The sequence below is a fragment of the Cyclospora cayetanensis genome, unplaced genomic scaffold, assembly GCF_002999335.1.
Source record: "Cyclospora cayetanensis isolate NF1_C8 unplaced genomic scaffold, CcayRef3 CcayRef3_contig_17, whole genome shotgun sequence".
Classification (NCBI taxonomy): domain Eukaryota; phylum Apicomplexa; class Conoidasida; order Eucoccidiorida; family Eimeriidae; genus Cyclospora; species Cyclospora cayetanensis.
The window spans coordinates 110,199-122,689 of NW_020312114.1; the positions used below are offsets into that span (position 1 = coordinate 110,199).

The following is a 12,491-nucleotide window of genomic DNA, read 5'->3' on the forward strand; positions in this document are numbered from 1 at the left end:
CACAAGTCCCTGCAAGGGGTCCCTTCGTAAAGTAACACAGAGCGACAAAATACTTCCGTTATTCTAGCTGTAAAACTTGCAGTCACAGCGTTTCGTGTGGTGAGGTGCCACCCACACGGTGCAGTTCGCAAATTGGGCGCAAAAGGTACAAACCGTGAAAGTGTATTCTACGGTGGCAAACACGCTAGCCTAGTATAGCTAACCCGACCATGTAGGGCTCTATGTTGCGTCCTGTTGTAGAGCTTCAAAATTTGTCCACTTTTGGAAAACTGAGCTTTAGGTTTTGCACCGAAGGCGGAAAGGGGCTGCAGCCAAAGAAATAAAATTCTGTTTCGAAGGAAGCTTCAGGACACCCCTGCATATACCATCTCGTTAGAAGTACAAGATCGGAGTAACTAAAATGTAGAGGCCGAGAAGCAGTGAAAAATGTTCTTACAGGTGCAGATTTTAGACGAATGCGATTTCTACATAAGTCGTGCTTCAGGCGGCCGTGGCGTAACAGACCTACATCCTAGGAGCAATCACAGACCCATCTGCCCGCCTATAACAGCTAATGGCTACTGTTGCATTGGACTTAAACGCACGCGGTCGGTCCTTGGAGCCTGCGTCACCTACCTCATTGACGAAAAGCTACACCTTTCTTTGGTGAAGATCAGCAGTCCCTCGTATGTGTGCTATATTACAATTCGTTATCAAGCATCGCTGTAACGTGAAGGATTTTGTCAAGTGATGTTTCACGCCGACATATTCCTGCCAGCTTCTATCTAGCCAGTTTGCAAATTTTGAGATCAGCTCCTGTTATGTGAAGCCACTTTTCTCCTAGTAGAAGCTAGCGGATTATGTAGATTACAGTATGTGCAATCCAGTTCCCACAACTGGTTTGCAAGTTCTGCAACAGGACTCAGCTCTACATGGCTGTATTTCCTGCAACACTTTAGCTTGGCGTTCCCTTTCAAGCGTACCCGAATCCTGGACGTTTGCATTTGTTGGCACTTTGACGCAGGAGTTAAGCATACTGTCCACTGAGCCGAAGGAGTCACAAACAAGTAGCAGGCTCAAGCACTTAATGGCCGTGACTTCGTAAAAATAAAGCGGCAAAGTTTGAGTCTGGCGAGACATCTAAGTGCAAAAGTCTTTTCTGGAATTGAAAATTGCGGATAGCTATGCTATCCAGGAACTTTGATGAAATCTGTTTGACATCCGTTCGATATAATTTCAGTTAAAGGAGCTAGAAGGACAAAAAACAGTGAATCATTTTTCAACCACAAGCCCCCAAATGCCGATCCCACCACCATTGTCCTACTTCTATTTTCTCTGGCAAGTACGGGCTGCTTAGCAAATAAGTTCTTGGTCGTAGTTGCCAATGTAGGTGCTCACTAACGACCATACGGATTGCCAATTTATAGCCATGACAAAGAAGAATCATTTGCAGGCAAACCGACGATGTGACAGCTATTTGACCCGCAACTCCACTCCACGTTTCAGAAGCCTTAATGCCCCCTCTACTTGGAACACTTCGATGTTCGTTTGGTCAACTACCTGCGTCAGAAGCTGGTGAAGCATGGCTGTTCATTACCTCTCTTTGAACAGGACTTGCGCTTGCTGCACTGCTTGGAGGACCTTATTCACTGCGAGCAGGCATCAATAATCCTGGTTGAAGACAATTGGTGTAGGTATTAAGTAAGTGCACTTGGTTTAAAAGGCGGTTGCCGAGGTCAGTATTAACTCATGGCGATACGTGGATGGTCTGTATGTAAACGTGTAGACTTGGTAGCGAACCTGAAGGGTGGCACTGGGTGAATGTGTAGACCAGTGCCGTTCGCTGGCCATTTTGGAAACGAATAAAAGGAAGACAGATCGCTCGTATCCATTTCGCCAACTTTAGTCGCAGTCTTTCCGGTGGGGTCCTGTCCGGCTGCATTTCCATGGTCCATCACTAGGGCTGCGGAAGGCGTCCCGTCCGCGACCCCAATGTCCACCTGCTTAGCAAAACTCTCCGCGAACAGCATTTCTTTAGCAGTTGAAACCTCTTCCCGAGCTTATGCCTTTATGGCTACTCACCGCCGTTCTTCTGTCGTTCGGCGTTCCATGGAGACGCGCAGGTGCAATACGTAGAACGAAGAAATTTCTGATGCCTGCTAGTTCAGCCGTAGAATGTTGCACACTGTTCATGAGAGCAGCGCTGTAGGCATTTATCCTCCTACCCGACCCGTCCAGCACACTAGGCATCCGAGATTCGTCAAACTACTTTCTAATTAAAGCACGAGTCAATAACCAACGGCACTTGTCGTCACATGAGTCAATTGAGTAGACACTGGATGAAAACCTGTCAAGTGTAAATGGTCCCTCTCGAATCGTTCAAAGTTGTGATAAGCGCGCGTGTTTTTCGTCATACATGGGCGCGCATCGGCACTCGCTGTACTTCCTTTTCCAAAATCACACTGCACTGCATATACTAGATCACTTAATCTGATAGATGTGCAGAGTACGGATGTTCCTCTTCTGTGTCTGAGCTTTGTAATTACTGAACTGTTACCTACTACGGTCAGCGCTCTGTTGTCGGCTGCAAGTGTTCCGGCGGTGCTTTTCGTGTTGAACCCCGTTCGCCGCATGGGGGTAGCTGGTCACATTGCTTGCTGCAGATATAGTAAAGTAAGAGTGAATGTGGTGGCCGCAACAAAAAATGCCGAATTCGAAGATCACGACCAATCTACATCCTTCAACACAATAGCTTTATATCCCACGCTCTTGCATAAGCAGTCCCGATGAAGCCTCCCTCGGCAACAACACTAGAGCAAGCCATTGCACGTTCGTGATCAAAAGAGGAGTGACCATACTCAGTAGAAGAGTGTGTAACCATCCTTCAAATTGTTTTCGCGCTCCTCATGCGCCTGCCTGCTACCAAGCCCATAGTACTTCTTTTGCTATTCAGGCATCCTGCCCCCAGCCAGCTGGCTTTTGTGCGTTTGACCACGGAACAAAACATGCCATTTTAGCAATTTAAAACTTGTTTCCAAGGTTCTGCCGCATTTTCCTAAGCGTCACACAATTGTGACAAACACAAGGGGTGCGGTATTTACCGCCATGGAGGCGCGACCCCTTTTCGTCTAAGTGCGTCTCACCCTTAAATTTCAATCAACACAATCCCACCACGCGTGGCCAGCCCTCTGTGGCTATATGCCCTACAGGGTCACGAGGACAGCCCTTCATGGTCACAGGGAAACAAGCACAGGGGCCCCTCTTCTCACGCGTTGAGTCCTTCTGGGCCCCCACTACGTACTTTCGCCAGTGTAATAATGAAAAGGTTTTTCTCTCTGACTGAGGGGAAAAACAGGGGGATGCAGTTTCCAGTTGAACACAGATGAATGGCCACGCAGAAGTCTCCAGGTGCGATGCCTGCAGAGCAGTCAACTCTTTTCAACTGCTCAGACGTGTACAAGACGTTCTTCACGGAGCTCAGCTCCACAACACGGCTCTTCCTGTCACAAGAAAGCTCGAGAGCACTGTTATTTGCGGTCAGTTTCACCTTGCAGTCCAAGCGAGACTTGTCCTGCAAATAAGGACAACACAGAAAAACGGGGAGTCAAATGGGAGGCAAAAGGCTTGGAGAGCTATAACAGGTCCAAGCGGGAGGAACTTGACAGTCATTCTGAAGTGTACACGTACGCCACAGGAGCTACGCCTGCTCATAGACCCTAAGATTGCCTAAGATGATGATCATATATCGTATACGCGTGCAGCCTAACTGCATATATGTACCACACAAGACGTGAGAGTGTTCTCCTCTTCTATAGGATCTAATGGATCTGAGATGCCTGGGCAGTGAGGTCACAGCTACTTTTCTCCCGCTACAAGAGCTAGCGAAGTTATGGTGGTGCACAAAAGATCCTAATGCCTTTTTGCTGACAAAAGACAAAAGTTTAGGAAGCAGCACAACCACATCAACAGGCCCTAGCTCTAGCCTCGTTACCTGGAGGATCAGTCCGACTGAGAGCCCTTCGTGCAGAAGGTCCTCCATCTCTGGTTTGAACAGTTGTACGAGCGCCTCATTCGTCCCATCCAGTGACTCTAGAGATATCTGCAGGGGATCCTCACTGTCACCGCAGCACCCACTGCAGGAGTTTCCCATTGTCGAAAGACAAAAGCGGATGAGCCAACTGCGGACAGGAGAGGGCGGACTGCGAGGCACGCAGACGGAACCCCGCGAAAGAACTCAGAACAAATACGCGGCAGGGAAGAAGGAGTGATTAGGGTGTGAAGTACACAGGAAGGCAGAGGGCCCCTGTGCTGGCCACACTGAATAGAACCCCCGATGAGGCGACAACCGACAGCGTGGTAGCTAAAGCTACGAGGAAGAAACCTTTGAGCGGCCCTGGACAGCCTAAGCAATGTGCGAAGGTGGAAATTCAAATTGCGGTGCCTTCCTCTTCCGCAGGTCGTTTTCCCCCAGAATGCCAGCAGAGGACGTGTAGGGGAAGATCGCAGAGCCGAAGACTTGTGGAATGACGAAGAATAAGGGACTCAAAGTATCTAAGTCAGTCCTATAAGGGAAGATGGTGGCGCAGAATACGTTCTTCTGCTCTTTGCTCCACTCCCGTGGCTTACTGCAGGCCGGCACCCTCACAGCAACGACCAGCGACACAAAAACACCAGAAACACCCGAAACTTCGTGCGGGCCCCCTTCTTGTTCTTTGCTCTTTAATACTATAACCCCTTCTCCTTTATTTCCCGTCAGAAGGAAAGTTATCCTGGGGCTGAGGGACCGGCCCGGCACCGCCTGGTGAGCTACGCTGCGCCTCTGGTCCAAGCACCCATCGCCTGGCACTCATGAGCCCCCATTGCCAAGATGAGGAAAAGCGGGATATAAATCATTTGTATGCTGGGAGCGTAAGCGTGAGGTCAATTTTTCTAGGGTTCTAGGGTAAATAAGGTGGAAAAGGCGCAGTGGACTGCTCGTGGTAGATCTGCCCACTAGTACAAGGATCGACTTTTCGGGCTCTACTCAACCAATTGGGTTCCCTCCTGCAACATGCGCAGAGGAGCGAGAGATTTAATTGCGGGTCATGACGAACTGCGGAGCTCGCGCTTTTCACTGCGGTTGTTGTGGTGTAGCTCTCAGCAGCCGTGACTTCCAGATGCACACCACCATAGATGCCTGAAGCAGCCCTCAAAGTGTGCTTTTAGGAGACAGCTCCCCCGCCGTAGCTGCTGCAAGGTAATAGAGACCGCAGCTTACTCTGGGAGTGCCCGTTTGAAGCAGACTCCGGGTCACACACACACACCCGCTCATACACCAAAATGCACAAGGAAGTGCCACGACCGCCCGTAGCTCTTAAAATGCAATACGCGTAAGGTTGTGGGATAAACCTCCAGGCCTAAACCAATACCCGTTTCTAAAGGGCACCTTGTGGTCTTGGCAACATGAGGCAAGAGTTTCCGGGGATTTGAATCCCTTAAACGATAGCCCTCCAGGCGCCCTCAGGGGCGTATACCGCGCGATCTATGGCGCCCACCGCCTTAGCCCTAAGCAAACTATTTGATCTTTGCAAACAAAGTCTCATGCTTCAGTCAAAATTTCCCTACCCTAGTACATTCCTCCCGCCACTGCATAACGAAAACGGAGCAACCAACTTAAAGATACGGGATGAGTTATTAGACTCTGCGTTTCCCAGCCAAACTGCTGAGTTCGCAGCCAGATCCGTGTTTCGTGCATGCCCTGGGAACCAGCTGCAGGCCTAAGCTCCAGCCGCAACAACGATAGCAACAATAACAAAAGTGTATACTCATGCCAGGGCGTCAAATGTCACAAACGGCGTAGCCCCCGCCACGCCTTTGTGCTGCACTGCGGCCTACGCCCGTGTAGCTTAAATGCACATACAAAGATGAAGCGGGCTCCTCCTTATACAGCACAAAAATACATAGTACATGGTCTATGTTTATGTAGTCCTGGCTGCAAGCTGCCCAGGCCGCTATCGCAGCACGGCCCCAGGAAAGTAAATCAAGCGGCGCAGAACACAGACAGACGGTCTCCGGCTCATGCAATGTTACAACCCCACCGAGCTGTTCAGACACCACAGACAAACACGGCGCCACACGGCGGGATAGTCGTGTTAGGAGAGGAGGCAGGAGAGATCCTGGTCGGATCGACACTCCCAGCTAAAGTGCGAATACAGCTGAGACCTTCTTGTGATTCTGCGGCGCAGGCCTCTCGGGGCCATTCACTGCAGCTCTCCGCCACGGAGAAAAGCGGGAAGCCATAAATCGTATAGGACAAGACATCAGTACATACCGTGGGCAGGCGTTCACGATGGACCATCAAAAGGCGACAAACCAAATGTGTTGTGTGTGGGAAGTACATTCAAATAGGAAAATGCAGAAAAACCGGAAAAAGGTTGATTATCATACGAATTTCGTATAGTATATACCGCTGATGCACGAACATCAAGAAGAAAGATAACATGTGTGCAATCTGACAGAGAGCACTAAGTGGGGCGCTATTGAGGTCAGGTGACGCCCTTTCAGACACGCCATAAACACCTGCTATGCCCCTATTCTTCTACAGGCTCTAGAGAACTATCCTATCCACTCAATTTCACGCACAGGGACCGCCACGCCTCGCTGTCCGCCAAAGCCTTGGTGCTCCGACGAGGCCAGGCGCACTCGATCTTCTCGTACAAGGTCCATCTCGCTGCTCCTTTTCTTACAAGGGGGCAACAGCCCGCAATCCAAATTCTGCACCTTCCACAGGGCTCTCTCCAGATAGAAGCTTCAGGCCCGCGTGACTATCAACGGGATGCTGCTGTTGCCGCTGCTGCTGACGGCAGAAAGCCTGTACCTGCAAGCCTCCAGGACCAACTGGAGCCAACTGCATGCAATCCGCAGTGCTCCAATCTATCTGTGCCGGCGCGGCGGCACTTCTAGGGGCCCCCGGACAACACCAGGCAGTCGCACTGCCACTAGTGGAAGTGCCTGCAGAGGCCCCTGCTCCTGTAGTAACTGCAGCCTGTGTGCCGTGTGGCTGCTGCCTGAGTCCTCGAAATCTCCGCATAAGCTTCTGTGCGATGCGGCTGTGCTGGGAAGTGTGCTGATTCATGAGACTGAAGCGGACAACATCTAATACCGCCTCCCTCTGGGTAGTGCCCGCTACAGCCAGGGCTCGCTGCACCACTGAAACAACAAGAACACCACCACCCAGCATACGCAGAGGACCCTTTCCCCTCTCAATCTCCTCTTCTAAAACAAGATATACTCCTCCTCTGCTGCCCCCCCCATCCCGCGAAAAGCCCCACACCCCCTGCCTCTTATTTTCAAGAATGCGCAAGCAGCCGGAGCGAGCCTTTCTCACAGCCGCTGCCGCGCACACAGCTGCTCGCTTACCATAATTGCCGTAGGCATGCAGCACGAGCTGTTGCAACTGCTGGGGGTCCTCAAGAAGCTCCCCAATCACCTGCGCCCGCTGTTCGCTGTCTCCTAGCAGCAAACACTGCGCCAATCACAGCGGACAGAAAGCAGCAGGAACTGATCAGGAACATAGACGGAAAATATCTAGCTAACAGGCCAAAGGCGTGAAGGAAGTCTGGAGCCCATAGACCGCCCATGGAGCTTTTGTGCAATGCACCCGCGAAAGATTTCCTCTTTTCTCTTCATTCACGCAGTTGTTTGATAAACTTTCGCTCTGGCCTAATTTAGGGGGAAGGAGCAATGCTCGCGGGGGCTTGGAGACGGCACAGCACCAGAAGAATACCATGGGACGAGCTTGCAGACGGCAAGAGAAATACAAAGCGTGCGGCCCTCACCTTCTCTACAACGTTTGACGCAAATTTCTGCTCTGACAACTCTCTAACGTGGCCTCGCAGCTGCATAATGATGGCGGAACCGATGCGCTGCAGCAACACACAAGACAATCGACTTTCGAACAAGACTCAAGATCCACTCCAAGACGCAGGCTGCACCAGCGCACACCCTAGTGACGAAGGCCAGGCGAGCTAGGCATTCGCGAAAGGGCGAGCACTGCACCGATATTCAAAAAAACTACTCGACAAAAACCCCGCTTTCTCTCTTCTCCCCTCCTCTACCAACAAAAACAAAGGTGCGTGCACCCAACGCCCCACGGAGTAAAGACGGGGGCGCGCATAAAATTGACAGCCACGAAGCAAAGCGGTAAAATAAAGGCCTCCAGCACCAGATTCCCCCGGAAATCGCAAAATTTGCCGTCAAAAATAAACAACTCACTGCGTGATCATGTCGTAAAACGTGCTGCACCACATAATTCCCAAATGGATCCTGCGATAGCAGGAGGGCGTTAGCTGCAACCTCGGCCAGAATCTGGTCCTGTACATACACACAAAAGCGTGTTGGCAATACACTCCGCGTAAGGCAAAACTTTTTCCAGAGGCGGCAGACCAATACGAGCAAGCAGGGCACCCAGATTTGCACCGCCCCACCTCCCATTTCCCCGTAGAAACTGCTGCTTAAGCATGCATTCGACGTCACTCATACCTCCCCCTTCCCCCCATTTTCCGCATACCTTGAGGACCCCCGTGGCGGCTTCGCAGCAGCGCTGCATTACGCAGCACCCGTGCCTTTCAGTGGCAATGTGGACGCAGTGGTCACATGCAGTTTTAAGGATGAAGTCGATGCTGCACGCGCTGCTTTCGCGCGTACTGCACCATAAGAAGCGTTTGATCACATGATTTCCATTGGCATCGGTTGCCAAGTCAACGACCAATGGCTCGAAGGCGCAAATCAACTCCTGCGTGAGCGACGGACTTTGGCGCTGCATTCCACATCCAAGCAACAAAGGGGGATTCACGAGCATCCTCTTGGATCGCTTTATGCGAAAAAGCGACAGAAGAAGTCAGCACACAGCAAGTGCACACAAGGGCCTAGAGGGCCGCTTCCCTAAACCGACGCCCCCTCTGTGCATAAACATATCTCTACATATACATAGATATATCGCTCTGTATCTTCCCCTCTATCTCGCTCCTCCCTTCTTCTCACGGGGGCAGACGACCAGCATACGCAGCAGCAGCATAAAAAACAGCAGCAGCAGGAGACAAGCCCTCAAAAGCGGCTTGTGAGGCGTCCACACTGCCTCCGTTCGTCGAGGCCCCCCTTCCGCGTCTTGTGTCACCTTACCGATCCGCAGATGACTTCGATGAGCTTCTGCGCAGTGCGTGTGCCATGCGGATCAAGGCATATGTCCTTGAGGTGGGGAGTAATGGCGTGCAACAGCTGTCGCAGCTGGTCATCGGAGCAGACGTCCAGGAGCTTTTGAAACAAATAATTGCCGTAAGCATCAGTCATCAGTTCCTCTAGGCGGGAGAAGGCCATGTTAAAGACGCGATCCACTTCGTCAGGGGTTCCATCTGCCAGCAGTCGCTGGAGCAAACGGCAGCCCCCTTGGTCCTTAGCCGTCCTGAACAGACTCTCGTCATCAGCCTGCAGAATGTCTATTTCAGAAAGCCGCGGAGATGAAGACACCTGCTCATCTCCACGCGCGTTGAGAGCAACCCCATTCGCAGCACTGCTGCTGCTCATCGGGGTAGCCGATCCCCCGCTGGCCTTCGCACGGCCTCCCCCCCCACGACTCGCCACACGCTCCGCATTGTTCTCGTTGGCAGCCACGCGAGCACGTGTATTTCCGCTCAGGAGAGGCAGCTCTGGAGCAGTAACAACACCCCCGCGAACCTCGCGAGCGGCAGCTCCCCCCATGCCCCGCTGGACGGGCGGAGATTTCGTCCAACACTCCAGTGCAGCATCGTATGCACCAAACAAACCACTCTCTGAAAACAAGATGCAAACAAAGTACTTTAAAAGCACATACATATATATATATCAACACATACATATTCAGATACGTACAGTGAGACATCTACATACATGCACACAGTCAGACATATTCATACATGAACACACACATATACATACATGAACACATACACATCACACAGACGTACATATACACATACATGCATACATGAACACATACACACCACATGTACAACCATACAGAGACACATACATAAACATATATAAACACATACACATCACATAGACGCACATAAACACATACATACATACATAAACACATACATACATGCATAAACATATATAAACACATACACATCACATGTACAACCATACAGAAACACATACATAAACACATACACATCACATAGACGTACATAAACACATACACATATACATACAGCAACACAAACACAACACATATACATACAGAAACACATATACATATACAACGATACATCAATACGTATGTATAAACGCACGACCCTCGAAGGACGATACGCGCATCATGGCACCCTGAGACAAGAGCGCTCCCCTACCAACGAACCCAGCCACGCAGCAGCCCGAGTTGCACGAAACAGAGTTTTACAGCAGACGCAGTGGGAAGGGGTTACCATGTGCGAACAACGCAGCGTATTTGAAAAAAATAGACCAGAAAATGCAGCAGCGTCTCAGCACGGTGAGTGACACACACGAGCACAACGCAAGAGCCAAGCTTGTTCCCCTCGAACGCCGACCAACTACCCCTTTCTCCCCTTCCGCCAAGCCTCCCCAGCAGGCCCTCCCTCACTCCGGTGTCTCACCAGTGCGCTGACGTCTCTTCTGCTCCTTGCTTTGACGCGTCGAAAACTGACGCCTCTGCAGCTGCTCCTGCAGGGGGATGGAGGGGGCCTTGCGACTGCTTTCCTGCGTTGCTCCCAGCTCCAGCGCAGCCTGCAGTCGCAAGTTTGCAGACGCCAGCCACGCATCTGCTGCGGGAGCTGCAGACGAACGGCGAGCTGCTAGTCGCGGCGAGAAGGGGCCTCCCTCCCTGCCCATGAGCCAGGCAGCAGCAGCAGCCTGCTGAACGGCCAGCATGTTGCGTTGCTGCAGCAGCAGCGACTCCCGAGGAAGCACGTCGCCAACCCCCCCACTCGCTCCCGAGGGCGAGAAGCCTCCTGAGATCCCCATAAGCCCCCCCCCCAGGAGAGAGGGGGCTGCTAAGGATGGCGGAGGAGAGCCTGTCAGGCCCAGCAACGCGCCTCTGAGAACACGTGTAACACACTCTCACAATGGAGGACGTGCGCGCACGGCTTTTAAAGCCCCTCTACTCTCCCCGTAGATACACAGAATAGGAGCGATGCATGAGTAAGTGCAGAGTCCAAAAACTCAGTAGGAGGCAGCGCTCCTACAGAGCCCTCTATAGGCATCAAAAAACACACCGACTTGCCCCACTCATGAACAAATCCGTATCCCCCAAACACAGAATTAAGGCCTCCCGACCCCTCTTGCCCCTCTTCCCAGTCTACCCCCCTTCTCTCCCGCCTTCCCCAACAAGGCTCTCGCTTCGCCAGGGGAGACAGAAGGCCCCACAGCCTGGCCCCTCGCCAGAAGAAGCCCTCTGGAACCGCCAAATCGACATGCAAAGCAGACACTACCCAGGCTTTGCTGCCCCTCCACTGAAAGATAAGCCACTGAGAAGAAGGGCAGCCAAGCCTCTAAAAATTTGCTGCTCTTTTACTGAGAGGAAGGGCAGCCAAGCCTCTCAAATTTGCCGCTCCTCCACTGAGAAGAAGGGCAGCCAAGCCTCTAGAATTTGCTGCTCTTTTACTGAGAAGAAGGGCAGCCAATCCTCTAAAAATTTGCTGCTCTTCCACTGAGAAGAAGGGCAGCCAAGCCTCTAGAATTTGCTGCTCTTCTGCTAAAGGAAGGGCAGCCAAGCCTCTAAAATTTGAGGCCTGCCACTTACACGGGGCTTTCGAAAGGGTCGGGCGAAGGCATCGTCCGCGTAGCAGCAGCCGCTGCAGACGCCAGCTGCTGTGCAGAGTAGAATGCAGGGAGAGATGCTCTGTTCGCAGGGGAGGTGCCTTCAGCATACAGACGACTCAGGGGGGGTCCCCCCAGGCCGCTCTGCTGGCAGCTCCTTCCTCTGGAGAGCGCACTCAGAGCTTCCTCCCCAGATAGGGAGTTCTTACGGGTCCAGTCGCTGGCAGGCACGAAGTCGGCTTCTGCCTCTTCATCTCCATTCGGGGTGCACCGCTCAGTGCTGCTGCCGGAGTAAGTGGCTCTAGTAGTTGTCGTTGCAACGCGTGTAGCTGGAGCTGCTGGCAGCCCGCCTGCGGCATAGCTCCCCCCCCCAAAAGGCACTGAGGCTTGTTTCTGCGAGGCTTTGGAGGCCTCAAAGCGCTGCCCCCCAGCAGCTACTCCAACTTCCCGTCCTTCCCCGCTTGCCGCTGGCGCAGCCTGTCGCAAAAGCGCAGCCGCTGCCGCTGCAAGCTTCTCCCCTTGGGCGTCCGACCCCGTGGGAAGCCCCTCTCCCGTCGCTGCTGCTGCAGCAGCAACGGCTGACAAGTTGTCCCCCTCTTTCGGCGCTTTGTTCGCCCCCCTGCTCCGAAGCCGCGGAAACAAATCCAGCAAAGACGGCTCCTCCAGAGGCTTCGGCAGGGAAGGGTTCTCGCGCGCATGACTCCTAAACAACGTTT

The 12,491-nt window shown here is 52.3% G+C and overlaps 2 protein-coding genes across 2 annotated transcripts; both read right to left on the reverse strand.

The window, feature by feature from the left end:
* Positions 1-3,244: 3,244 nt before the first annotated feature.
* On the reverse strand, positions 3,245-4,129 carry LOC34623869. The gene is made up of 2 exons (XM_022736975.1): positions 3,971-4,129; positions 3,245-3,550 (listed from the first exon to the last, which is right to left on the reverse strand). Exons 1-2 carry the CDS (start codon positions 4,127-4,129, stop codon positions 3,245-3,247), a joined length of 465 nt encoding a protein of 154 aa, XP_022592348.1.
* Positions 4,130-8,302: 4,173 nt separating this feature from the next.
* LOC34623870 (putative pumilio homolog 8, chloroplastic) lies at positions 8,303-9,714 on the reverse strand. Its single transcript, XM_026337188.1, has 2 exons — positions 9,139-9,714; positions 8,303-8,776 (listed from the first exon to the last, which is right to left on the reverse strand). Exons 1-2 carry the CDS (start codon positions 9,712-9,714, stop codon positions 8,303-8,305), a joined length of 1,050 nt encoding a protein of 349 aa, XP_026192973.1.
* Between the last annotated feature and the right edge of the window lie 2,777 nt (positions 9,715-12,491).

What these genes read in the sequence shown, in the direction of transcription:
- LOC34623870 (XM_026337188.1), bottom strand. Translation starts at nt 9,714, where the DNA reads ATGGGGGGAGCTGCCGCTCGCGAGGTTCGCGGGGGTGTTGTTACTGCT. An exon ending in TCGAAGTCATCTGCGGATCG is followed by an intron (nt 8,777 to 9,138) that starts GTAAGGTGACAC and finishes TGTGGAATGCAG; the next exon opens with CGCCAAAGTCCGTCGCTCAC.
- LOC34623869 (XM_022736975.1), bottom strand. Translation starts at nt 4,129, where the DNA reads ATGGGAAACTCCTGCAGTGGGTGCTGCGGTGACAGTGAGGATCCCCTG. An exon ending in CAGTCGGACTGATCCTCCAG is followed by an intron (nt 3,551 to 3,970) that starts GTAACGAGGCTA and finishes CCTTATTTGCAG; the next exon opens with GACAAGTCTCGCTTGGACTG.